Source organism: Polistes dominula, unplaced genomic scaffold (genome assembly GCF_049000335.1).
Source record: "Polistes dominula isolate Pdom_NZ unplaced genomic scaffold, Pdom_raw_medaka contig_21, whole genome shotgun sequence".
NCBI classification, from domain to species: domain Eukaryota; kingdom Metazoa; phylum Arthropoda; class Insecta; order Hymenoptera; family Vespidae; genus Polistes; species Polistes dominula.
Window position 1 is genome coordinate 215080 of NW_028301061.1, and position 26814 is coordinate 241893.

At 32.6% G+C, this 26814-nt stretch overlaps 4 protein-coding genes across 7 annotated transcripts in view; 2 read left to right on the plus strand and 2 right to left on the minus strand.

Moving 5' to 3' along the window:
- Positions 1-45: 45 nt before the first annotated feature.
- LOC107070372 (coiled-coil domain-containing protein 42 homolog) lies at positions 46-1329 on the plus strand. The gene is made up of 4 exons (XM_015328503.2): positions 46-179; positions 281-569; positions 640-879; positions 941-1329. The coding sequence occupies exons 1-4, from the start codon at positions 61-63 to the stop codon at positions 1271-1273; spliced, it is 981 nt and encodes a 326-aa protein (XP_015183989.1). The 5' UTR covers positions 46-60; the 3' UTR covers positions 1274-1329.
- A 252-nt stretch (positions 1330-1581) lies between these two features.
- Positions 1582-3394, minus strand: LOC107070373 (Coiled-coil domain containing protein 114). Its single transcript, XM_015328504.2, has 5 exons — positions 3033-3394; positions 2595-2929; positions 2307-2530; positions 1984-2246; positions 1582-1915 (listed from the first exon to the last, which is right to left on the minus strand). Exons 1-5 carry the CDS (start codon positions 3387-3389, stop codon positions 1622-1624), a joined length of 1473 nt encoding a protein of 490 aa, XP_015183990.2. The 5' UTR covers positions 3390-3394; the 3' UTR covers positions 1582-1621.
- Positions 3395-4142: 748 nt separating this feature from the next.
- LOC107070371 (bicaudal D-related protein homolog) lies at positions 4143-20630 on the plus strand. Of its 4 annotated transcripts, none has more exons than XM_089176054.1 (6): positions 4143-4275; positions 4591-5465; positions 15707-16039; positions 16393-16562; positions 16643-16919; positions 17147-20630. In XM_089176054.1, the coding sequence occupies exons 2-6, from the start codon at positions 5202-5204 to the stop codon at positions 17765-17767; spliced, it is 1665 nt and encodes a 554-aa protein (XP_089032180.1). In that variant the 5' UTR covers positions 4143-4275; positions 4591-5201; the 3' UTR covers positions 17768-20630. The 4 variants fall into 4 exon arrangements, with proteins under 4 accessions (XP_089032180.1, XP_015183985.1, XP_015183986.1 ...); XM_015328499.2 differs by lacking the exon at positions 4143-4275 and adding an exon at positions 4283-4422; XM_015328500.2 differs by lacking the exon at positions 4143-4275 and adding an exon at positions 4283-4422 and having other exon boundaries at positions 4591-5453.
- The window catches only part of LOC107070367 (protein Fe65 homolog), a 71486-nt gene continuing 63140 nt past the window's right edge, over positions 18469-26814 (minus strand). The window contains exons 7-16 of the mRNA XM_089176057.1: positions 26686-26804; positions 26504-26616; positions 26232-26430; positions 26038-26165; positions 25921-25926; positions 25590-25840; positions 25319-25521; positions 25075-25251; positions 24469-24639; positions 18469-24262 (exon numbers count right to left, since the gene is read on the minus strand). Coding sequence (XP_089032183.1) covers positions 24490-24639; positions 25075-25251; positions 25319-25521; positions 25590-25840; positions 25921-25926; positions 26038-26165; positions 26232-26430; positions 26504-26616; positions 26686-26804 — 1346 coding nt within the window. The 3' untranslated portion in view covers positions 18469-24262; positions 24469-24489. The remainder of the gene's footprint in view (positions 24263-24468; positions 24640-25074; positions 25252-25318; positions 25522-25589; positions 25841-25920; positions 25927-26037; positions 26166-26231; positions 26431-26503; positions 26617-26685; positions 26805-26814) is intronic.

Consider the following 26814-nt stretch of genomic DNA (forward strand, 5'->3'; position numbering starts at 1 on the left):
GAAAAATTTGATTAATAAGAATTTCAAAAACACCGAGACATTATATTTAAGAAAGAAATAATGGCGACGGCACATAGAAAAAATAATTTGGATTTCGTCAAACGAGCAGAAATTCCCAAAAATTCTCTCGAAGGTGTTAAAGAATTGTATTTATCCAAACAAGAGGCACAGAATATCAAGTAAATAAAAAATTATAAAAATATATTATTGGTAAAGTAAAAATCTTTGAAATTCCTTTGAAAACTATTAATGTAATTTTAAATTGCGCGCCTTTTAATAGAAAATATCCAGAATGGGATGTCCCGCGAATTAATCCAGCATTTGAATTAATAAAAGCACGTAGAGATTTAAATATTTCTGAACAAAAATTACGTGAAAAATGGATCGAACAAGAAGAGAAAAGAAAGGAAATGGATGAACAGTGGAATAATTTAAGGGAACAAGAATTAATATTTCGAGAATCTTTCATAAAGTATAATACTTTTGTTAAAGAAAATCAAGAAAAACGACAACGCGCGAAACGAAAAATTAGCGAAGAGCGGGAAAGACAAACGAAATATCAAGAAGATGTAAGCAATTATTAATTTTTGTATTATTAATTTATGCAATTTAAATATAATAATAAATATATTCGTTTAGGTCGATGATTTAGAAGAAAAGTTAAATTATATGAAAGGAATGTGCGAGAAGATGCAAAAACATGTAGAAATTTATAGAAAGTATCAAAATTATCTCGAAAGGGTTGTCAATGAAACCGGAAGTTTTAAATCGATAACGGACATTTTTCAACGATACGAATCTTTAATCGAAGCTAAGGCATCTCTTTCCGAAGATCAGGATAAAAACATACAATTATTAGAGGAAACCGAAACAAACATAGTAAGCCAATTTCATTTTATTTTGTTATTTAAACAACTTGATTCGATATTTAATTTTGTAGCATCATATGACGGATGTAAAGTCGCAAACGTTGATCAGATTAAACAATAAATTGTCAATGCTACAAGGACGATACGAAAAAGCGAAAGTGCAAGCTTTAAAATGGGAAACTTTAGTTTCGAAAATAAAAGAGGCAGCGATTGAGAAATATTTAGAGTTAACGAGAGTTAAAACCTGTTGTAGAAATCTTTATCATCAGATTTGTCAAAGAAAAGGAATTCCTCTAACAGTAGCCGACGATGATATTGAACAACAATTGCTTAACATCAAGCGTACTATTTTAGAGCTAAGACGTATTATAAGTACTACTAAGAAGGTAGCAGCGAAAGTTTAGTCATAATATAAAAATCAATAAAAAAAAAACATCTGTCACAGACGATATTAATTTAATTTAATGACTTTATTTTAAGATTATTCTTGATAACGTTTTTGCATGATTTTTCTAGCAGCTGGTAAATGACAACCGGATACATTATGAAGTAATTCAGAGTAATCATCTTCTAGATGTTGTTTCAATTTCTCTATTGCTTCTTCTCGAGAGAGTGGAATTTCTAAGCCTTCGGTCATTATCTGCATTTCTTCTTTCTCAACGCAGCTATGTGGTTAAATATATTATTATTTAAGAATATATAGGAAATCATAGGAACTGATGGAACTGAAGGAAAAGGTAAATATTAAGGACTCACAGGGCACAAGGTTGGGTAGGAGCAATTTGTGTGAGAGAAGGAATTTTTAATCTTGGTTTTTTGTCTTCGTCAAGTCTTAATTGTTGGGACTTGGTAGCTTTGTCGACCCAATAAACTTTATGCATCATTTCTGTGATACGTTTTTCGATAATACCAAGATACAGCATAACATTGCCCATGGTAACATGAGAATTGTCACCCAGTAATTGTAGAATAGGTGAATTATCGCATTTAACAGCCTTAAAGAGAGCCTCTATTCCCTTCAGCATTTTTTCTATCTCGTCATCGCACTAAAAAAGGAAAATAAAAGATGAAGATAGTAATCCGAGTAAGAGTAATAATAGTAATCAAATGTTACCTTTGAAAGTTCTTCTTCAGCATCATCCGCAAGCTTAGTCTGTTCTTCCAATTGATTTGTAATAGTTTCTAACGTTTCTGCCTGTTGTTTTTCTCTAAATTCATGCAATGCTCTTGCCTCGTCAATGGCAACTGTCAACTCAGCCATCTTTAATTGAAGACTCTCCATTTCATCATTGAGTTCATTAACATAATTAAAGAGTGCAAAATTTTCTTCCTCTTGCTTGACAAAGTGAGCTACAATTCTGTCAATATTGCTCTCACCTAAATATAACGTTCAGAAATAGAAAATTGTTAACATAAAAGTCGTGAAAATAATATTACCTGTAAATTCTTTGATCGTTTCAAGAATATGCATATAAGTAGCTATTTTATCTTGTTGTTCTCGTCTTTTAGCAGCTCTCTCAGCTTCCTGTTTCACATGCAAATCTACGGTTCTTCTATATTGACCTTTGACCCCAAGGAATTCCTGTAATTTCATCTCATTGTCCAGAGTTCTTTGGAGTTCACACATTTCTGCTGTATGAGCATTAAGATCCCTCGTTGCTCTAAGATTAAATTGAAGTAATTATTAAGAACAATTGTTTACATCCTAACTAGATATAAAGATACCTTTCACGAAGAGCTTGAATCTTGTTCATCTCTTCGTCCCTTTGATTAAAAGTTACAGTAGCTTGTTCGATCAAATCGTTAATAATTTGCTTTCCAGTATTTAATTGACCAATTAATTTATTCCAGAGTGTTGTAAATTGTGCTCTTTCTTTTAACAATGTCTCAATCTCTCCACGAAGCTTAGCATTTTCTGATACAACTGTATTAAATCTCCTCGTAGCTACTTCTAATCGATTTTCCAATATAAACACAAGTTTATTATGTTTCACAGCATTTTCCTTGGATTGTACATCCGTTACACTCTTTCCTCTTAACATTGAAACTTCTTTCGATATCTGTATTATTAAGTTAGGATTAATTAAGTTATCATAAGATTATTGAAAAAGAAATAGATGGAAGAGTATATATATATATATATATAATGGCAATACCAGTGACCTGCCTAATTTGCCTATTTAATTCACTAATTTGTTGTTTTTCGGACTTGATAGAATCAATATATTTGGAACGTTGCTGGAATAACTCTTTTAATTTGATATCGTCTGCTTCATCTTTCTTAAGAAATTTTTTTGATTTAGCTGATCTAATTGCAAGCAACAATTCAGCTTTCTCATACTCCAATCGAGCAATCATAATTTGTTGATTACGAAGCTGAAGACCACCTTCCTCTGCACATTTCAAACGATCATTTTCCATTATTCTATATTGCCTCCTTAATCTTGTTAATTCGACTTCTGGCATCGTCTCCATCTCTAACGCTCCTTTAACTGCACTACTAGTTCTTAAAAATTGCATTTTTATATTTCACAATTTATACTTTCTCCGTATCTTTCAATTGTAATAGTTTGGTCGAGAACTGTTGTGATTATTTTGGAAGATTATGTTTCGAAAGATACTTGATATCTATTCTTTTTTTTTTCTTTTAGATCTTCAGTTATGTCGATCAACGACATTTGAGAAAGACATCTGCTGTCTATTGCTGAGTTTCGACAGCTGTTGTGTACCTATGTATGTGTCCATTCTTTTTGTTGATTTTCTCGGTTGCCAGGCACCGTTTTAGGTATGTATCGTCTCGAAATTTTTAAAGAAAGAAACAGAAAGAGAAAGGGAAAGACAAGGAAAGAAAGTGAGAGAGATAGATAGATGTTACATCTATTTATCAAGACAACAGGGTTGCATCTATTAGTTAAGGTTTTGCTCAATGTTATATAAAACATGGTTGTGGGTTCAGGATCATTACATTCTTGGACTCCACTTGGACACGGATGACGAAGAAAGTCTGGAGTTTGCGTCATTTAATTCTGGCGTAAGAGCGTGAACTCGTAATTATTATTGTTTTCTTTTTGCTTACGAGGTAATTTAATTATGAAATCAACCGAGTTTTAGTTCTATCGAGATAATGGTAATAAAAGGATGTTCGTTTAGAAATCAGCTTTAGAATAAATGTAATAAAAATAAATGTTTGTAAAAAAATGACGAATGCGAGGACGAGTCTCCGATATGATCTACAATTTTGGTGCAATCGACTCAGGTGGCTGACTGCTCGGCCAGGTGTCGAGTACATTGGTGGGGGAAGGTATGTTAGAACCCTGGAGTCGGTCATCCATGCGATTAGTTCGTCGGTGGTGGGGAATGTTGGTGGCCGGGTCGATCGGGAATAGAATGCTGAAGCCTTTGTCAGGTGTTTACGCGTTTCAACTAATCGATTATGCTGTATAATGTTTAACTACGATTTTTATTAACTATATTTCGAGATATGCAAATATACTGTTATAAAATACATTTAAAGTGTATATATATACACGATAAGAATAATGCTAACGTATAAGTATGTGGGTAATTAATATATGTATATATATAATATATTAATGAAAACATAATTTCCTCGTTAATTAATATAACAATAAGCTAATTACATGTCATTGCATTTAAATATACATATTTGAACCGCAATGCGCGTTAATGCATCCCCTCTTAAATTGTTTTAATTTCGTAGGTTAAGAGCCGGCGGATTCGTCGTTCGTTTGAATTCGGCCGAACTCGTCTATCTTCGAGTCACCTCGTGCGCGGGAGTACTAGGAGCGCCGACGGTACTGCAGTACACTTCGAGCGTCCGCGCACGTCAGTTCTTTACCTGTCATTATATATTTTGTTATCAAATAAAAAAGAAAAAATCAACTACTATTCCGTAATATTTATTTTCCGTTGGACGCGTGCACACGGTGAGTCATTACCTGGCGATACATACGTGGTAATAAGCAAGCTCGTGAAGTGCAGTGTATATATATACATATATGTGTGTGTTTCTATGTTCCTTTTAAACGTGTTTTGTTCGTCATCATTTGTTAATACTTCTACGAAAAAATTGACGTTCAACATAAATGTTATTCTATTATAATTTCTACTATAAAGAAGTAAGCATATTCTGACATATTATTATACGTAAAATAATAAATGAAATTAGAAATAATGACGAACAATAGCTTGGAAGATGGATCGATGTATAACGTTAGCTAGCTTGACATTATTTTATTTATTCGTTGCATCGAATAATTTGATCGGTTAGTGGTGATTTATTAAGAAGAATTTCTGACAAATTCGGAGAGGATGCTGCCAAAGAAGAAGGAGTGCCAACAACAAGTGGAGCCTTATGCTCTCGAAGATATGATATCGGATTTACAAGCAAGAAGAAGTTCACTCGATCACGAGGACACTCTTCAAGATCCAAGTGAACTTTTGAAGCAACGTGAAAGGGATCTTGTTCTCGCCGCTGAACTTGGCAAGGCCTTGCTCGAAAGAAATCAAGAATTAACCAGGCAAAGCGAGTTATTAGCCGAAGAATATGCCGCCAAACTGGAGGTGAGTCAGATTGTAAGTTTCAATTGCACTGTTGCACTCTTTTATTTTTACCTATATGTTTTTTCTTGTATTTATTTGAAAAATTCATTAGTAACATCACCCTCGTTTGGTACATCTACAGTCTGAGATCAAAATAGCTTTTTATTATAAGTCCTAACAAAAAGATGAGAAAGAAGAAGAAGGATTAGTTACAATAGTTGATAGAATAATGGCTTTAGAACTTTCATACGATCTCTCGGTTGCATTACACTATATATATATATATAAACGATTATGTGAAGAAATGTGGGAAATGAATATATAAAAATATATTCATTTGTCAAATGTAATCTGATTTTTATCTCGCTCTGTGTGTACATTCTTTATATTCTGAGATCAATATTTGTTTCATTCCAAATTCATTTCTAACGGTATCATTTCGAATTCTAATGAATTTTTTAAATAATAACAAAGGTGCGAACAATATATATATTATATATATATCTAAAGAAACGTGCGAATTTTCGTAATTACGGTTTTACAGAGCTCTGAAACGTTATCTGTCACGTTGCAAGCAATCGCAATTGCAATCGCATAAAACAGTAGTGAGAACTTGTACGGTCTTTTTTACATTTAAACGTTCTTTTCAACTTGCATGCATACACACACATACACATACACATCCACATATAGGTAAATATGTATACATATGTGCATAAAAGCAAAGAGTCGGGGTTGCGGGGTAAAATATATACATTACGAAACTTGAAAAAGGCGGAAGAAGTTTCGCTTGGCCGACTAAACTGCAACAATACATACTAGTATAATATATAATACTATACTTTATTATTATATTATTATATATATATAATAAAATATAGTAATATAAAGTAAGATAGATAATATTGGGTTAGTTTAACAAACAATATTAGAGTTTTGATTAGTTTGATTATTCTATATTATTATGACTAAAATGTAATATTATATGTACTATGTTATCGGATTGCTTACAATATTTTTATAACTATTTATAATTCGTGTAGAGGAAAAAAAAAAGCAAACTCTGCAAGTGCATTCAATTTCCAATGCAATGAAATCTCTCGCTTGGTTGCATTCATCTCGTGAAAAGTGTATTTGAAATGTCTCGTCTTGTCTCTCGTAGATCGGTGCTCTGATTTCAGCGAAATCTTCTGATGGAGAAACGCGTACGTAAATCCATCCTACTCACTGATTTCGAACTTTCGTTTTCTTTTTTCTTTCGTTATGTCTTCCCATTTTTTTTACGTATATACAAAAAATATACACGTTAGACGTATGTGCAAATAATGGAAATATTTGAGACGCGATGTAACCGGTACATTTGTAAATAATATTTTGACAATAAAAGGCTAGCTTAAATTATAAATTGGAAAACATGGAGACAGATAGACCAAAGTCACCGAGGGGGAGGCAATACAGCAATGAACAGAAAGCCACGAAAGCGTGGAAACAAGGCACTTAAGCAACGCAACATCAAAGACAATGCCCGGTACCACGCTCTGCCTGCTTACTTGCCTGTTTACCTGCCTACCTGCCTACCTGCCTACCTGCCTACCTGCCTATCTGCCCGTCTGGATTGTCTACTCGATTGTTTCTTCTCCTAGTTTTCTGCATTTTGTCTGTCACCTTATTTTTGACCTAAGTAAAAAGTATCTTACAGTTACAGAGAATGCAGAAATTTAATTATTATACTTATTTATTATTTGAAGCTTCCTAGATGATTTAGACTTGTAGTTAATGAGTAAAAAGTAGTCTAACGAGTTTCAAAAAAAGATCTATTTGTTTTGATATATTTGCATATAGTTACAGGATGTAGGCGCAAAATGTAATGTAATGAAATCAAACGATCTATGCAATGAGTCGTAAGAATCGTTTGTTCCTATTCAATGATTTAGTTTTACACGGAACATGGTGTTACTACCTACCTACATCCCATAAAAAATTGTCTTTTATCGCGATGACATAAAATCAGACACCGTTGAACATTGTTACCGTTAGAAGAAGAAGAAGAAGAAAGACAAAGCTCAAAGATAAATTCGACTATTAATTGTAAGAGAAATAATTGCATCCGGAAGACGGAAGATAGCCCATAGGTACGGTGCCATTTCAGAGAAAGTACGAGTGTGCTTCCTGAAGCCAACGTTGCATAGCACTAAAAATATCCTTGCAAATGTGTTAGTTTAGCTTAATGTCTCGTTAACGTCACCTCTTTTTTAATTCACAACGACAATGGGTTTAAACTTAATCGAGATTACGTTGGAAGCACAATCTTATAAGATATCTTAGGAGAATGTTTCTTATTTCTTTCCTTATATTATATATGCAGAGAATAATAATAGAAAAAATGCAATATCCAAACAATACCGTTTCATGTCAATTGAATTATTTTGTCGATGAATACAAATCATAAAATTCCTATTCTAATTTATGAATTAATGATCGATCAAATACATTTCAAACATTTTCATAGCGTTTTCCTATTCGAGCATGATCGTGATCGACATGCTATGATTTGGCATGCCATTTAAATAAACTTATGATACGTATGAACTACACACCATATGTACATAACAACACATATGTATACATGAATTACGTGCATTAAATAAGAAGTTGGAAAGTAATATCGCACGCACTTCCGATTAGTCTACGGGGTCCCCTACGTTTCCGGACAGTTTAATTAAAGTTTCTGTGTTTTCTATACACGTGGTATGTTTATCGATCCACGAATAATAAAGGTTCAACTTATGTAACCAAATGGAAAGCATTTTACGTGCGTTTTTTCACGATTTATCTTTTCGATTAATTCTAATATTTTCATATATATATATTTTTACTTTTCTCTTTTTGTTCCGGCTAATTATCAAATCGTATATGAATTGACTGTTAAATTGTATCGATCGTATAGCATCATCGTATTTGGACGATCCAATTTTGTCTTGATACTTATCGGTGGTAGGCTTGTTAAAAATTAGGTCAGCTTAGGCCAGGTAACGAGGATAATACGCAAGAACGAAGCCGTTACTTTGGTATTTCTCTTGTGTTGTATAATTGTAGATCTTTCCGCGTGTCCCCTGTATGTCGGAAAACCTTTGTTTGAGAACGAAATTATTATGATAAACATCGAGATTTGTAAAAAAAACAAAAAGTAGAAATTACACGACCTGTATCTATTCTTGTTTATTATGCTTTGAACATAGTAAGTAAGCTCATCAAGTCTTTCGCCAATGATTCTGTACCAAGTTCGACCCAGAAGTATTATATGCTCGTAATGCTCGATCATGATTGTCAGGAAAGTGCCTTGAAACAGAGAGAAAGAGCACGATTATGCATCGAATGCGCTTTTCCTTTTCAATATTTATCACAGCAACAGAGAACGGTAATGGCACCTGCTAAGATCCACGGAACTTTTTCCTCCTCGTCTCATTTCTTTTCGCGATTGCATTCATATGAAAATGGAAGCACAGGTTTATAATCATTTCTGTATATGTATGTATGTTGAGATATAGTTGTAGGTAGTAGAGTAGTCTATGTCGACGTTGCGGTATGCTTCGTTGCTCTTGCCAGAGATGCGTTCTACCCTATAAATTTTATTTATGAGTCACCATGAGTTATTTACACTACGTGTACAACAAATTGTTTCCTTAGATAAAAATGAAAAAAAAAAAAAAAAACATTTGCAGAGAATATTTGTTTCGGTTAATTTATTCATTTATTTATTTACTTGTTTGCAGTAACGTTATACGTATGATGTAGAAAAATTTGTTACGCGTTTACAGAAAGATTCAATGAAATTTGATGTCATTAAAATTACAATGATCAACTTACTCGCAGTATTTAATTTTTTCCTAATTGTGTTATATATAGAAAGAAAAAAGATTCGAAACACACTTAAATCGTTACGGTATAGAATCAAACTCGCTTTCGAAATGAATTCAAATAAAGATCTATATCATGATCCAACGGTTTTCGTGGATCATCGTAATAAGAGTCGAAATCATTTGTAAATATCTTTTTTTTTTTTTTGCGTGACCTACTTTAGAAAATACTTTTGCTTGTTCTCGGAAACGTAGAGACGTTACGATTTGTTTTGTTTTCTTTCTTACGTTTTTATATTTCTGTTTATCTTGGATTGGCACGTTCTAATAGCTTAGAAACACGGCAGAGTTAATTGGTGCGCTGAAGAAGTCTCTCGTTCGGAGATTAGGCATTTCAAGAAGTCGACACGAAGCAGACAGGAAGTAGTCTATCACGAAAAAGTAGATCGTTACAGGTATTAGAAATATTAGGAACCTTCGATCATCTTTAGTTGACTTTTGTACTCGTATAATAAAAATAGTTGTATTAGTATTAGTTTTGGCCACAGTATGCGAGGAGATACATTGGTCTTCAATATCTAAGCGGTGAGCCACATATCGCCTCGAAATCAGCTCGCATTACGAATCCGTAATACGAGCAGAGTTAATTCCCTCACCCCTCAACCCTTACTCCCTTCATCTCTTACCGAGGAAAGTGCATATGCAGTTTCATTTGCGAGTCCGAGCGAAAAAAGGATCGCTGCCCTTGCAAAGTGAATCGACTATGCTAACTTGCTCCTTTCTCCAGAGTTTAACACTAAACAAATTATTATTTTAATAAGATAACTTTTGTTTCATTTTTATTTTTTTTAAAGATTCCTGTCAATTTATGCAATTCATTGTAAATCAAACGCGTCAAATGAATTTTATAAGAGAAAGGTTTACTGTAAAATGGATTTAATCTTCAATGATCACGATCGTGAAAGGCGATTTCGTCAGGGACAAGTGCATTTCAGTCTACGTGACTCACTCGTAATAAATAAATAAATAAATAAAATAAAAAAGTTTAACTCCTACAGGTTGAGCAAGGAAGGAAGAACATTTTTCGAGAATCATCAAGGTCGATCGAAGATTAGCAATTATCGTTTGCAAAGTTTTTTTTTTATCGTGTGCAACCGAACAGACCGGACGATAAATTTTATCTTATCTCGATATGCTTACGTCGATAAAATTCATATAATATAAAGAGAGAGAAAAAAAAAAGAAAGAAGAAGAGAGAAGGATGAGTAATAAGGAATAGATTAATTAGAAATCCATTATATTTTTTCTAATATTAATTACAAATTCTTTTTCATCTCTACTTCTTATGCAAAAATGAATATTTTTCTAATCATTTGATTAATTCCCTTTTTTTTTTTTTAACTATTGCATTACTCTAAATATGATTCACGATTGGTTTGGAGATGAAGGCGAGTATCAGGAGAGAAGAGAAAGAAGGGAGAGATTATATAGCGGTATAGTTACTTAATTATCCGTTCTTTCTTTCCACTCACTCTGTTAATTCTCGTATTATGCTGTTATGGTTGTGCAATGATCATACACTTACAGTGGTTAGTCACGATGTTTTGAAACCAATCGATATTTGCTATCTTAAAATAAGATATATTGGATATATTTATATTTAATTCTAATCAAATAGAATTTATTCGTATAAACAATAGGATATAAAAAAAATTAAAATATACAATCTAATTTGTAATTGAAAAGAAATATAATATTCATGTTACAAGACACGGGATTCTAATTTGAGAGTAAACAGCACGATCGAGAATAGATCAGTTAGCATTAATTTACGATGAATTAGCTTCATTTAAGAAGGTAAAAACGAAGTTTTATGACGTAACTTCTTTAACCCGGATCATCGTGGAATTTCCTTAGCAAATCGTAGTAGTTAGCTTGCTTACTTGCTTACCTTTCCTCTTTTAGAATTAGTCAGCTGGCTTCTATTATACCACAGACTCGTGTCGGATCATTGCTTTCGATATTATGATCTTCCATCCTTCTTGAACTTATTCAAACAGCTACCGAATAGAACGATCCTTTTCTTTCAGTGAAAGTAAACGAATCCTCGTATAATACGATTTAGTATCGGTTTAGAAGAAATTACGAAGGTAATGCGAATTGTAGGTAGGCGAGTGCGTATCGTGTTTACAAAAAAAAAAAAAAAACACACACAAAATTTCAAAATAGTAAACAATTTAGGATTGAAACAATTACAGTTTCTTCACCATTAGATTTCTTTTCTCTCATCGTCGAATTACTTTATATAGTACCTAGTATCGAAATCGACGTGAGAAATCATACATTTTCTTTTCTTTCCAAGTATTCTTCTTCTTCTTCTTTTTTTTCTTTTTATTATTATCCTCTTTTTCTACGAATTATTTGAACATTTTGATTTATTAATTATTTTATTTCTATATGACGGTATAGACAAAATATTTGTAGTAGAGTATAATAGGAACGTTTTCTCTTTCAGTAGATTGTAGAAAGTTTATTAAAAATGTAATAGAAAAAACTGGGTTGATTCCAAACCGAAACAGAACAGAAGCAGAAGCAGAAGCAGAAGAAGAAGAAGAAGAAGATTTAATGAAGGGAGATCTACTAATCTGATAAACGTATCCGTATCACTTTATCAACGATATATCTTTGCACATACATGCATACACGATTGCAATTCTAAACAATGAAACGATTAGAATCACCAAGCATATATATATTCTTATGATACTTTCCAAATTTCGATTGGTAGCATTTTACTCAACGTCACCAACCTAATTATTAACGATAGGTAAAACATTATATTTTGTTGTTTGCACTATCTAATCATAGTAATAATTCAAATATACTCGCGGAAATAATTTGAAGTTGCATGACTCATCATTTCACTTTGTTTAACATTACACCATCTTTTATTTGTCTTTTTTTCTTAGTAAATATTATTTAGCGTTGAAAATGAAAATCTTGTTATTCTCAAATAACAAGGATCGAATTGATTTAAAATATGAGAAATCGATGAGTCGTAAAATGACTCAGGATCTAATTTGCAATCTTGTTCGTAGTTTTTCTTTTCAAATTGTCCTAAGTCATTTATTATTTTTTTCTTCTTCTTCTTTGAATCACCATCTCAAGTATAATAATTATTTATATTATAAATTATCTTGATTATTTATGCAAATTTAAATATAATTATTAGAAAGTTATGATCTGCTGGTCTTTTATTTTTTCTTTTTTTTCGTTTTGGGCCGATTTCAAAAGTACTTTCGTTTCTCTTCAATGATCATTCCAACGAAAGAGAAATTATTTTCCTCTCTTCATTTTTTGCTTATTTCTTTTCTTTTCTTTTCTTTTCGGTTTATTGTTTAAAAATTCGAAAGACGTCCGGTCTTGATCACTTATGTATATAACATGTTTATAAGCGAAGAGACGAAGGAAAGCCCCTTCCGGAATACTTACAATTCGATTTAATGGTAGACCTCGAGACGGTACTTCCGTTCGATATAGAAAGGAAAATTATTGTACAAATGAAATAAGGAAATGAGGGTGACCATTCAATCGCACAAATTACTTTTTCATTAGATTTTACTAAATAACTTATAAAATAATCTTATTACTTGTTTACAATTGTATCAAGTTGAAAATATTAGTGTGTTTGATTTCATCTACGATTACAAATTCATCTCTCCATCAAATTTTCCTTTATTAGAAAAAAAAAAAAAAAAAAAAGGAACTGGCAGGTGATATTTTTCACGGAAGCGACTACTTTCTTATTGGATCCACGATCTTTCATTGTACCTGAGGTCAAGTTTGAATAAATTTTCCCAAGAAAGGAGTGCGGGATAAACGCAAACTTATTTTCTCATATATACGTGGGTGTATGTATGTCTTCTTCTTTCCACATATGCTCGTTTGTAGGTGTATTGGTATTCTCGAAGAACGGGATCGGTTCTTGTGAGTCACGAGAGATCGGTTTGAAAAATAAAATCTTTTTTCTCTGTCTTCGTCCGTTCTCATAAGTTGTTAGTGTTATCGGCTATTGCGGGAGTTTGCTATAGGGAACATCTTCGTTCTCTTTCTATCTGTTGTACCGTTTGCACGTGTACACTCAGCGTGCACTTTGGTATGCATTTGATCTTGTTAAAGGTCTGGCTTGTGTCTTGCGTGAACCAAAGAAGTCTTATCAGAGAAGTCAATCTATCAGGGAGGCTTTTTTTTCATTGATGACAAAAACGTGCTATTAGTTTTTTGATGTATGTTTGTAGGTCTGTTTATAATGAAATGATTATAACTGTAGGAAGTGCATTTAAAGTCCTCCTCCTTCATCGAATGAGAGATCGTCGTCCTTTGACGGACTTTAGGGGATCGGTGAACTGTGTTCTCTAAGTTGAACTGGAGTCTACCTTACGCTTAGCGAGCGATCGGTCGATGAGTAACCACGGGAGACCAAGGCCATACCTTCCAGCTCGATAAACTCCGTCGACTTTTAAACGACGACTACCACCAAGTACCATCAGCATTTGCTACCAAACCAACTCTTTTAAACTACGTCCGTCGAATATCAAATTCGAGCTTGCCTCGATAGATAAAAATAAACCTAACAAAAAAACAACACATTTCTTACGATGACGCAAACCTACAGATTTTTTTTCTTCTTCTTTATTTCTTCCTCAAGTCTGTTGGATATCAAATTCGAGTTAGGCCGCCGATCGATATAAATATCTTCCAAGGAGAAATCATCTAAAGCGAAGCTTCAAATAGATCGAACTCAACGAATGATGGAGAACGAGGACATTTAGAATACAAATTTTTTTTTTCAATTTTCACTCCCAGCTCGTTCATTTTACAATGTCAATAATAATCGTGTTATCTCGAAATGTTGAAAAATAAAAAACAATCGAAAATGAGTTGGTCGTATTACCTTATCTTATCGTTATCACCGTTATCAGTATCACCTCTCATTGATCGAACGTGTGACCTCCAAGAGGGTACAAGCTTGGTATAACAATGTTTCTGAATATTTTATGTATACAACGGGTATACAACACGACGTATGTGTGTAAGATGTGTTAGATCAATATAACACGCGTTTCTTCGTGAAGGAATTCCTTTTGGTTAAATAAATTAAGCAGTCGTAAAAAAAAAAAAAAAAAAGATGAAAACAAAGTAATATAAAAAATTCAAGAGAGGTCCGCTAAGACCTCTGATCCTGTAAGAAAACCAGTTTTCTTTCCTCTCCGTGAGTAGCAAACGAAAGAGGAGAAGAGTTGACCCCTCTCCACCTTGCCCCCGTCCTTACCTCTGTCTTTACCTCCGTCCCTACCCCCTATTCATGCGAATACCTTAACTCCTTTGAAACGATTTCGTGCTACGAGAAGTCCCTTTCTTTCTCGAGTTCTCTTTGTTCTTTTCAGTCGATCACCGATTATGCGGATTGACCTCGCATATACCCAGGTATATACCAAGGTGTATATCCTTCCTTTCACTTAGCTTAACTTTGTCTGGATTTCGAGAATTCGCTTTGATACGTAGGTTACATCATTGACGACGTTTTTGGTTTTAAGAGAAAACCATTGGCATATTTTTATAACGGAGAGATTAATAACTGTTGGTCAATGACTCGTTCAGGTTACAAATTGTATTTGATTCCATCTTATAATTTCTAATCAATTTTCACTACTTTTTTTTTACGTCTAATATTCCATTCACTTTCTATATTAATAATTAAATATCATTAACGTTCACCGATAGGAACAACAACTTGCTAACTTTCTTCATCATTTTTAAAATTCATCAAACAACTTTGGACGAAGATTTTAAATAAAAAATTGAACAAATAAAAATTTCAATGGAAAGGCAGAAGAAACTGGTTTATCTGGCATATAAATATATTTTCGCTTACGCACGTGCATATACCTTCAAATCAACGAAGCTTGAAGAAATATATATATATATATGTATATTGCGTAATACAACATTTACGCAGCTTAAATGAACTTTCTTTCCATTAAAAATATAGAAAAATATCTATGAAAAAATTCAATAAAATATGGTATGAAAATTAGTTGAATTAGAAAAGAGGATTTTCCTTTACGTACATTGTGGAAGCTTTACGAGCAAACTAATACGATCTTACGCAAGCATAATATGTATACACATATATGTATATATCACACTACAGTATTTCAAAGTATTACTGCGGTATTAGTTGTCTAACGTTCTATCCAATAGCACGTGGCAAAAGTGTCCAAGAGTTTCTTTCTGCACGTTTTTCTTCCTGCATAATCTTTCTTTTTGTTTGATTGCATTAACGGAAACTACAAACAGTTTGCATGCTGATATATAGACTAATTCTCATACACACCTATGTATGTCTCTGTTTAGAGTCTCGAGCAGGAGAGGCATTTGTTACGTAGGAGATTGGAGGAAACTAAAGGCGAAAGCGAAGCTAGAGTTATCGAGCTTCAAACCGATTTAGAAACATTAAGAGCTCAGTTGGAGGAACAAAACGAACGAGCTAGACGAGCTGAACGCGACCAGGCCACCTTGGTGACAGAATTGACAGCGCAGAACGCGAGATTAGCCGATCAGTTGAGGGAGGCTGCCAAACAGGAGGAACAATTGTTCCTCGAAGTTAAATTGCTACGTGACAAGTGTGCACACAGAAACAACACTCTCCAAAATCATGTTAGTAGTTTGGAGATTTTGCGGGATGAGGTAAGAACATCTAGCTAAAACCCTCCTTTCATTTTTATTTTTTTATTCTAATTCTTGGTATTCTAATACGTTCTGCCTCGGTACGATCAAAGGACGACGTGTTCTGAAATTTCAGTTAATGTTATTTATTGCGATTATGCGATAATTATGTAAGTGACATTGTTAGTGATATTTTTTTTTTCAGAGGAATTATGCAAATGACTTATAATTGCATACCGCGTGCTCGTAGTTGCATTTCATTTAATCTTGACTATCAATTATCGCATTATTCCTTTTCCAATTTCGATTATCATCGCAAATAATTGTAAGACGATTTATAAACGAGAAGAGAGAACATCGGGGCAATGTTTTAGGTACAATTGGTATCGGCTCAGAGGACGGAATTAGAGAGGAGGTCCTTGGAATTACGAGAGGAGAGAGCCAGGGCGGTCGCGGCCCTCGAAGAAGCCGAGGAGAGAGCTGCGGCCTTGGAACGACTTGGCCACGAGGCTGAACATCGAGCTAGGCTAGCAGAACAAGAGAGGTGAATTCAATCAAGTGCATTATATTTTCACAAACAAATAATCAATTTGTAATAGTAATTGAAATGACAAAATAATGTAGAGACGAGTTGGCAGCAGCCTTAGCAGCGATCGAAGTTGAAAGAAGAGGGAGATCGGGATCGATTCAAAAACCACCAAGGTCCCTGCAAGTCGAGATGGAGTGCGAAGAAAGCGGAAGTTCGTTGGGTGAACAGGAAGACCTCAGATCGGAAGTTACAAGGGCAGTTAAGCGACTAAAGGAGTTGTGCGTTCATTTGCGTAGAGGAGAGGACGACTCGGGTTTGCAGAGCGACTGCGACGAGTCTATGCTTGTCATTACGAACAATACCGAAGCTGAGGTGAGCTAAAGCGAGATGAAGAATCCCTTTGAGTGTTGCATGCGTGCATACGTGCATGCGTAAGTAAGTGCGTTGGTTGTAGGGAGCTCGGATATCCTTTGTTCTTCAGTTTCCTGTCTCGTCCCTAACGTTTCAGGGATCCCCCACCTATATCCCAAATATATTCTTGACTTAATATTTCATCATTTTCTAAGTAGAAACTAATTTTGAATTTGAAATGTGTTTAGGTCAACTATCCGGGAGCTTTAACGGAATTAGTAGAAGAGGTCTACAACCTGGCGTTATCGGGTCGAGGTGCTCCAGGTGAATTAGGCCTAGCTGTGGAATTACACCGAGTTAGAGAAGAATTAAATCACATGAAAGAACAGTTAAAACAATCTCAAGAAGAGTTGAAACGTCGTGGGGAGACGTTGCTCGAGACAACGAGCAAACTCAGCGTTTGCGAAGCTGAGCTCAGAGGTGTTAAAGAAGAACGTGACAGAGCGCGAAACGACATGGAACATACGCAATTAACAAAGGACGAAGTCGTAGCTCAAGCTTATCAAGTTAGAGATCAAGCGGTGGCAAGAAAGAACAGAGCAGAAGTAGAATTAGCCAGAACGAGGATAGACGTTCTTCAAGCGAACAGTCAACTGATGGAGGCTATCCAGCAAAAGGTTGAGCTCAGTCAGCAATTGGAACAGTGGCAGATGGACGTTCAAATTTTATTAGATGAACACGTTCGTAGTAAACTTACACCTAATTCTAATACAATTACTCCAGTAAATAAGGAATCTTCCGAGGTGGTTGCACCTGCTAGGAAGAAAAGGAGTAACAGCTCGTCTAAAAAAATGTTTGGACTGTTTTGACGAAGGAGAAATTAAAGGTGTCCATTTTTTGACACACCTTACGGCGCATAGTTTTTTTAATGAATGATTACTTCGATCGAAGTAGCAATTTTGTCGATAATTCGCGGAGGAAAAGAACTGTTTTTCTCATTTTCTATATATATATATATATATATGAGGACTGATTCCCATCAATCTCCGTCCGTTTATTTCTTCTAGAACTATTGAACATTATAGCCCAATGGGTTGAACGATCTCGAATTTGTGTATATAGATATATATATATATATCGTTTCTTATTGATGAAGTCAGTTAAAAGGATGAAATTAGAGTGTGATTTATTAGGAAAAATGATTAGCAAGTGTTGTTTGGCCAGTGTACTTAAAATTTTTATTAATTATCATCATCATTATTATTAATATCCGTCCAAACTGGACTATTGAAGTGAATCAACGAATTTTTTGTCGAGTGAAATTTAAAAGACAATAGACGATCGTGTGCAATAAGATAGGTTTTCATAAAATTATTTAAAGTTTGCTAATAAATATTAGATGCATATCAGAGTGTGTATCCATAACGTGTAATTCACTATCCGGATATATTGAGAAACGAGGAGTATTTATTTAATAAAATCATGCTGTCTTGCGAATTTATTATTACGCAAAATTACCTTTACACGAATAAGAGTATTGGGGTAGGTATGACAAATAATATATAAGAGCTTTTGAAAAGAAACAAATAGGCATTTATTCACAAGAGGCAGGTGTAGTAGTTACATTAGTTCATTTCATTTCTGTCGCTTTTACATGCATATGCATATGTCCGGCACAATACGGCATGCACAATACATATGTACACACATATATATATATATATATATATATATATATATATATATATATATATATATATATATATATATATATATATATATATACGCGGCAATCTCCACACATTTTTTTTTTATATCCATAATTTCTTTTTATTAATAATAATAATTATCGATCGATCCAACTACGCGATACAAATTGGGCATGAACAATTGGGAGCAGGTGCATATAAACTGGTTTTTTTTTTTTTTTATATTATCTCCTTAGACAATTTTTTAATCATTTTATCAGTATCATTTTTGCACACAAAACGCCGACGATATTATTTTTTTAATAATAAATACGTCGTTATTATTATTATTATTATTATTATTATTATTATTATTATCGTTATTATTAGTAATAATTATTAATTTCAATGTATTTTTTTTTTTTAATTATTATATAATTTAAAACCAACGTGATTAGGCTCAATCTTATTTGGGGCATAATCACGTTCGTTCTATCCTCTTGTTCTTCTTTTTCTTCTTCTTCTTCTTCAATGCTCTCTCTCTAGTATCCACCTGTTTTTCAATCATTTCTATTATTATTATTATTATTATTATTATTATTATTATTATTGTTTAATAATACAATACATATGATTTTTCATTCATTTAATCATCGGATCTAGATTTGTTTCTCGATCGTTTACATTGAAGCAATATTTTACTTAGCGGAGACAAGGACGACGATTTCTGATTATAATTAATTATTATTATTACTAATCATTATGATTGATTTTGTTATTTTAATCATTCTTTCAAACGTATTATTATGACAATAATTTCATAGCAAAAATAATTACAATAATCATACGAATCATATTAATAATGCCTGATTTCGATAAAAGTTTATAAAGACATTGATAATAATTAATAATTAATAATAATAATAATAATAATAATAATAGTAACAAAATAATAATAATAATAATAATAATAATAATAATAATAATAATAATAATGACACATACAATTTTTACAAAATACATTTACAAATGATTTTTGTGCGATCATTGCGATCGACAAGTGATATTTTCCTATAATAAAAAGATTAATATTATTTTATTTAAAAATAGAAAGCTTAAGAGAAATAGAGAGAGCGAGAGAGAGAGAGAGAGAGAGAGATGAAGAGAGAGAGAGAGAGAGAGAGATAGATAGAGAGAGAGAGACTATAATTATATCAACAAAGCATTCGTGTTAATTTTTTTTTGTGCAGAAACAACAGTATATTTCTTAAATCTTTTTTATTTCATTATCATCAGCAAATCGCATTTTGTATTATAATTATTTATTTATTTATTTATTTATTTATTAATTAATCAATTAATTTTTTTTCTTGCATCATTTAAATGATATTATTACATGTTCACGGTAAATATTTAAAGTTTAGGATTTGCTATGCTATCGTTCAGTTATAAGAGTGTTATCCAGTTCCATATATATATTTATATATATATATATATTTTTGTGTGTGTTGTATTCGTTTCTATACAATCTTAATTAATTAACGAAATTAATTAATTAAGGTCAGCTTAATTTCCTTTTTCATAGACTCTCGTGTACGTATGTATGCGCGTGTGTGTGTATAGCGCGACATGGTTTATAACATTTATATAAAGTAAAAGACAATTAAGCTATGCGCGTAATAATAATTATTATTATTTTTGTTTTGTTTTTGTTTAGATTGAATAATTTATTTCGTCATCCCGTGGGCGTACTCTTAAATAGTTTATTTATTTATTTATTAAATAATTTCTTTCTTTCCTTCGTCGTATTCTCTTCTTCTTCTTCTTCTACTTCTTGTTTTTCATATTAGTGCGTGCGTGTATGTATATATGTACGTATGCGTGCATTTTGTGATTTTTGCTTCGCCACGTGTGCCGGGGGGTGCACAATTTTTTATTTTTCTTTTTTTTTTTATTTATTTAATTATCTGTGTGCATCACGCGAAGTATATATATATATATGTAAGTGTAAAAATTGTCCCTTCGCGATTCGTCCATTTAATTACTATACGATTGTTTTTCTTAGTACTGATTCTTCTTCTTCATCTTCATCTTCATCTTAGAGATTCTTTTTCCTCCAAATTTCACATGGGTTTTTTTTTCTTTTTCAATAATTATTATTTACATTTGCAGACCTGATCTGACAACCATTTTTTTGTTTGTTAAATATTATTTTATCTTTTATATTGTTGTTCTTCAAAGTAATACTTTATTCATTGTGATTGATTTCATTATTTCAATTCAATTGGATTGATTAATTATTGAATTTTAGATGAATCTTGTGTCGTTACATATGTACACATGTATCCATATGTACATATATATATATATATATATTTTTTTTTATTTATATTGAATAATAATATTTATAAATAATTAATATATTATATAAAAAGTAATATGCAATAATAATAATAATACCAATACTATATATATGTTTATGTGTACACATGTGTGCTTATGCAGCATGATGTTTATTCGATTTATGATCGAGATAGATCATCCTCCCTTCCTTGATTATTTTTTTTTTTTTAAAGAGAAAGGAAGAGAGAGAGAGAGAGAAAGAGACAGAAACAGACAATGCTGCAAACATGATAAATCGCCATAAATTTTCTATAAACACTACTACATAGCTATTTATGGTTTATTTTATTTATTATTTTTTTCCATTAAAGTCAGTGAAAGGCTCGATTATTAATTGTTTTTTTTATAACGCGCAATTATTTACAGATTATGGATCTATTTTGTCGATAATAAATAAATTCAGTATATTATTATTATTATTATTATTATTATTACTATTATTATAAGTCTCACACATACACATTCCCATCTTTTAGCCAAAATTTTCTTATAAATAATTACGTTTATTTAAATCATTTTGTTTTGTTTTGTGTTGTGTTGTGTTTAATATCTTGCAAGTTTTTCTCCTATATTTTGTCACGAGTTACGAGCAATTTATTTATTTTGTTTATTTGTTTGTTCTTTCTCTCATGTTGACAGAGATTTTTCTCGCATTCTTTATCTTCATTGTCATTCTTTGCTCTTTATTCTCGTATTTTAATAATTATCTAAAAACAACTACGTTAGAAACATCTTCGTTCTGGGTCCCACACATATTTGTGACTTTCGCAAACGACGACGATGGGTCTTATCGGCGATAATAAACACGACCGTCCTCTTAATTATCGAATACCACGTGGCTTCCTCCCCTTCATCGATCATTCAAATCGCGTGACCATTTTATTATTATATTTAACGTTTAAACCTCGGAGAAATGAATTACTGTAGCTCGGATAAAGCAGATTGATGGTTTTTTTTTTTTTTTTATTTATTTTGCGTTATTATGGATTACATATAATAATAGCGTTTTATATATTTATATATTATTTACGACACAATTTCTCCGAGGTGTAATAATAATCTGTGTCGTTGTCACGCGATTTAAATATACAATTTTCTTTCTCATTTCTTTTGCAGGATCTTCAAGGATAAGCTTAGGAACACTTAGGTGAAGTCTGAAACTTATACATGACCACGTGTTTTTTCTTTTTTTTTGAGTATATTATAATGATGATCTTAAAGAAATGATTTTTGTTTTTTTTGTCTTAAACAATATCACACACAAAATCGTTAATAATTAATTTAGGTATAATAACATCATTGATATCATTGAATTTATTTTCCTCGAGACAATTTCATGATTTGTATTCTGTTTTGTTTTTTCTTTCTTTTCTTTTCTTTTTTTTTTTTTTTTAAATGAATATTACAACATTGATCCTAAACAATATGTGAAACATTTGACTAAAAGCATTCTATTATTTTTTAATCCTAAAGGATATGTCTCGGGATTCGAATTTGATCTATCTCAAGAAGATCATTAACGCACAAAAACAGCTGATGGAAGGTATTATTATAATTCAATGATCATACATTTATGTAGATCAAGGAATATACATCCACGTGAACCCCTGATTATTAATTTTATACCCATTAATTAATAATAATTAATAATTACATTATTTCTTAATTTTTTTTTTGTTCTCTCTCAATTTAGATCTAAAGATTTTATTGCACGATTATTGTGCGTAGAATAGTAACAACAACAACAATAGTAATAATAATAATAGTAATAATAATAATAATAATAATAATCATTCGCTTAAATATTTATTAGATTTATGTATATACGTTAAGAGTTTCTTTTGAAATCTCTTCTAAAACAAAATTTCTTTTAATCGAAGAAAAAATGTGATTTGAAAGGACGGTCGTTGGTATAATATCTGTCGTACTCACCTTCGTTTATAATTATTATTATTATTATTTTATTTTTTATTTTTTTATTTATTTATTTATCTCAAAAATGCTCAAAGCGCTTTCCTATAATAATTTTAATCAGCATAAAAAATAAATTCCCTATCAGCTAAACGCGGTGTGTGTGTGTGTGTGTGTCTGTCTGTCTATCATGAAAATTATTTGACGGCATGTGTTTTTTTTTACTAATAATATTCTTCATATTTTTTTAGATGCCCGTATATGTGAGTGTATGTATGTGTTTATTTTATTATTATTATTATATCTTTTTAATGTTTAATTTCTGTCAAGATCTGGTCAATGTTCTTTTTTTTTCTAATCTGTACATAGTTAAGAATATATATATATATATATAAGCTCTCTATATAGCTTTCCATCGTTCAAAAGCATAAATTTCACACACGCAAACACACATATATAATTATCTCTCTATCTCTTTTATACACAAAAGTTTTTATCGCTTTATCTCTCTCTCTCTCTCTCTTTCTCTTTCTCTAATCGAGCTTCACGATTATTAATTCGATTTCGATTTAGATTTAGGAGAATTATCTTATCATTTTCGTATATACAGATGAGTCTCATTCGTACTCTTATACTCCTTATATACTCTCTTTCCCTCTCTCTCTCTCTCTCTCTCTATCTATCATCTTATCTTTCTATAGCAATCGTGTAAAACAATCAATTGAAAATTGTAAATTAGATTAAATACATTGAAACTTGATGTATACTTCAAATGCACACGTTGGCCTATTTGAAAATTTCTGTCATTGCATTTATTATTATTATTATTATTATTATTATTATTATTATTATTATTATTAATTTTTTTGCGATTTGTTTGCTATTACTTTTGCTTGCTTGTATTTGTTAAATACATATACATAACATCATATATCGACATACACTTAAGCGTAAGTCCACTATATAAATTTGTGGTGTGTGAGATTAGATTATAGCACTCTGCAGAGAATTCACGAATCAGTCGGTTTTTGTTTTTTTTTTCTTATCAATTGAAAGAGGAGAAATTGTTGACGAAGAAATAGACTTTTCTTTTTCCTTGTCTATTCCTTTCATCGATTCTTGCAATTAGTCTCTTTGTGTGACTGGGTGTATGTGTATATGTGTATGTGTGGGGCTTTGCTTTTTTCCTTAGGGATTGCTTTCCCAACGAGCTAATTGGATACGTCTGCTGTCTAATGATGGGGATAGGAGGGACCTCAATGACGCACTCGGGGGTGAACCTCCGAAATATTTCAATGTTAAAGGTGATTGCAGGTGTCTGTGTCTGATCACCTCTCGCTCAGCAGGCAGTGGCCAGAGTTCCTGCGTGCAACAGGTAATACGTATATTATTATTACGTCAAATGCACATTTTGCATTTGTTTGATATTGATGATTTGATCTTGGAGAACAACAAAATGATCTTCCACTTGTCGTAATTTAATTTGCAACTTAGAATAAATGGTCATGCCTTACGAGTTAGGATGGAGCCCGTGGTCTCCTCGAGCAGTGTCGGCCCGAGCAATTTACCTGCAGCGAGAGAGCCTCGTCTCAGGATTCGCCTTGTTTATTTCTACGACCAGTGAGAGAACCAACGAGCGATTTCAAAGTCGCTCCTAATCCCCTACCACTCGGCGTGTTCAGGCTAGTTGCGTTTCTGAATCCTTGCGGATGTGCGTCCAAACATTTCTGATACCTTAGCTATCGAAATAACCAACAGATTAACATTTGTAACTTTAAATTACGTTCCAAACACTAAATTGTTCGCGTCAATTTGGATCGATTTAATAAACCAGACCAGTAATTTTGCTAGTTCTGCTATTACGAAAAGGAAGAAAAAAGATTAGACTCACAAATGTCAATTGGTAGATTTTTTTACAAGTCTCAATTTAGGTCCACACATTTTTGATACCTCAGCTATTATAAGAACAGAAAAATCAATTGCTTTTATAAACTATTAATTGATAGATTAGTTTGTGGAATAGTCCAAATATAACATACTTTCCAAATAGAGAAAGATTATATTTACTGCTATCAATTGAAATTTATCTAATGACAAGAATTTCTGATCCCATCTCACGTTTCGTAATTGTCAATTGGTATTTTAAACTAATTAGATATCGTATTGAAATGTACCTTGCAAGCTGCTTCAATCGTTTTGCAGAGAGCACCACTGCTAGGCTCGCAATTGAAGACATGTGCGATGAAAAGATCTTGAGCTGTATGCATGATGAAAGCACATTGTTTCACGTTACGACCAATACCAAGGAAGGACAAATAACGAACTCGACATTCGGTGATCAATTTCTCGTCCTGCGAATTAGAAATTATTCTTTTTGATAAAATCCAAATTATGGATAGAAAAAACAGACACTCTTACGTTTGGCGTGAGTATGGAGATCATGCTAGGTGCTACCGCAACGTTAACGTTTCGCCATTGATTTAAGGGTGTATTTGATACAATGTGATCTATCGCATCGTTTAACACCTCCATTCCAGTTGCATTGGTGACCTGCATCGATCCGAGATATTGTGCCTTTAGTACTTTCTTTGGTTCTTCCATTGGTGTTGGAAACGATTGCGCTGCAATAATAATTGATAATTGTTTTAACTTATCATTTCAATTGTTAATTAGGAATTTGATTACTCACTGACTAGTGCCTGTCCGTTTCTGTGAAAACGTCGATGTTCAGTTGGTAGATTCGTCGGTCTCGTCGCCAAACTCGTTCGACCATTTATATCAACAGGCTTGGCTAAATTCTGATGTTGCGATCGTTCGATCATGATCTTTTTACAAATATCACGAAGGGTGTTTGCGATCGTACGCGCTGGGATGTCACAACGAAACACGTGACACATGTGCTTTCGAGTTGATCTGTCTCTTGCTACGTATGCAAAGTCTCTGAACAAATGAAACGATTCATTAAGTAATTGTTGCCTTGTATTTTTCATTGTGTTATTAGAATTGTCGAGAGAATTTACCTTTCACTGTTGAGTTCATCCAAGCATTTTAGAAATGGACATGCAACAAATGTTTATCGGTTAAAATGTATAAATCTATATTAATTAGTTTAGTTTGTTCGTTCGTTGATGACTTACCGACAATGATCTCTTCCAACACCCCAAACTCTGACTGTGTGAATTGGCTGAGTATTGAGTACTGTGAGATTTTCCGGATCGATTAGTTTCAAAGCTCCCTCATCTAGATCCATAAACAGATCTTTGCCCTGAAATCAATTATAAATGCTGAATTTTGTTTCAATTAGAAATAGTTGAAAAGCATAGAAACTTACATCACCCCATCGTCCAACTACATCGAGTAAATCGTTTCTACCTAGCGATAGATCGACGATACATTTGTTCACCGCTTTGCTAGATCTTTCAGGCGTTAGATCCTCTTCAGCAATTTCCGTCCAACCCAACGATCGTACTGCAAATCTAATCGGCTTGTCTCTACCTTCGGAATCGGCTCTAGCTGGATAGCTTCTTCGTCTAAAGTGAAATTTAGGTGAATTAGAGTGTCAAGAAAAAAATAATTATCGAGTTCATTGAGTATTGGTCTTACTTCAATGCAAGTTCCACTTTTCTTTTGTTCTCCAATTCCTGATCGAGAGCTGAGCTCGTATTGCTACGTGTTACGGTATTCACTATACCACCAAGACTATGAAAATTATTTATCTGTAAAAATAAAAGTGTATAATTAGTGTGATAAACAAAAGAATTAGTGAAAAGCTAGGGGAAACTTACGCTGTCATTATCTTTGACCAAGCTCCTACGATTCTCGGTTTTGTTGTGAAGCGGTGCTTCTGGTGGTTCTCTTTGAATGTTTCCACTTTTAACGTGCCAGTAATAGGGACCATTTTCATCTACAAAATT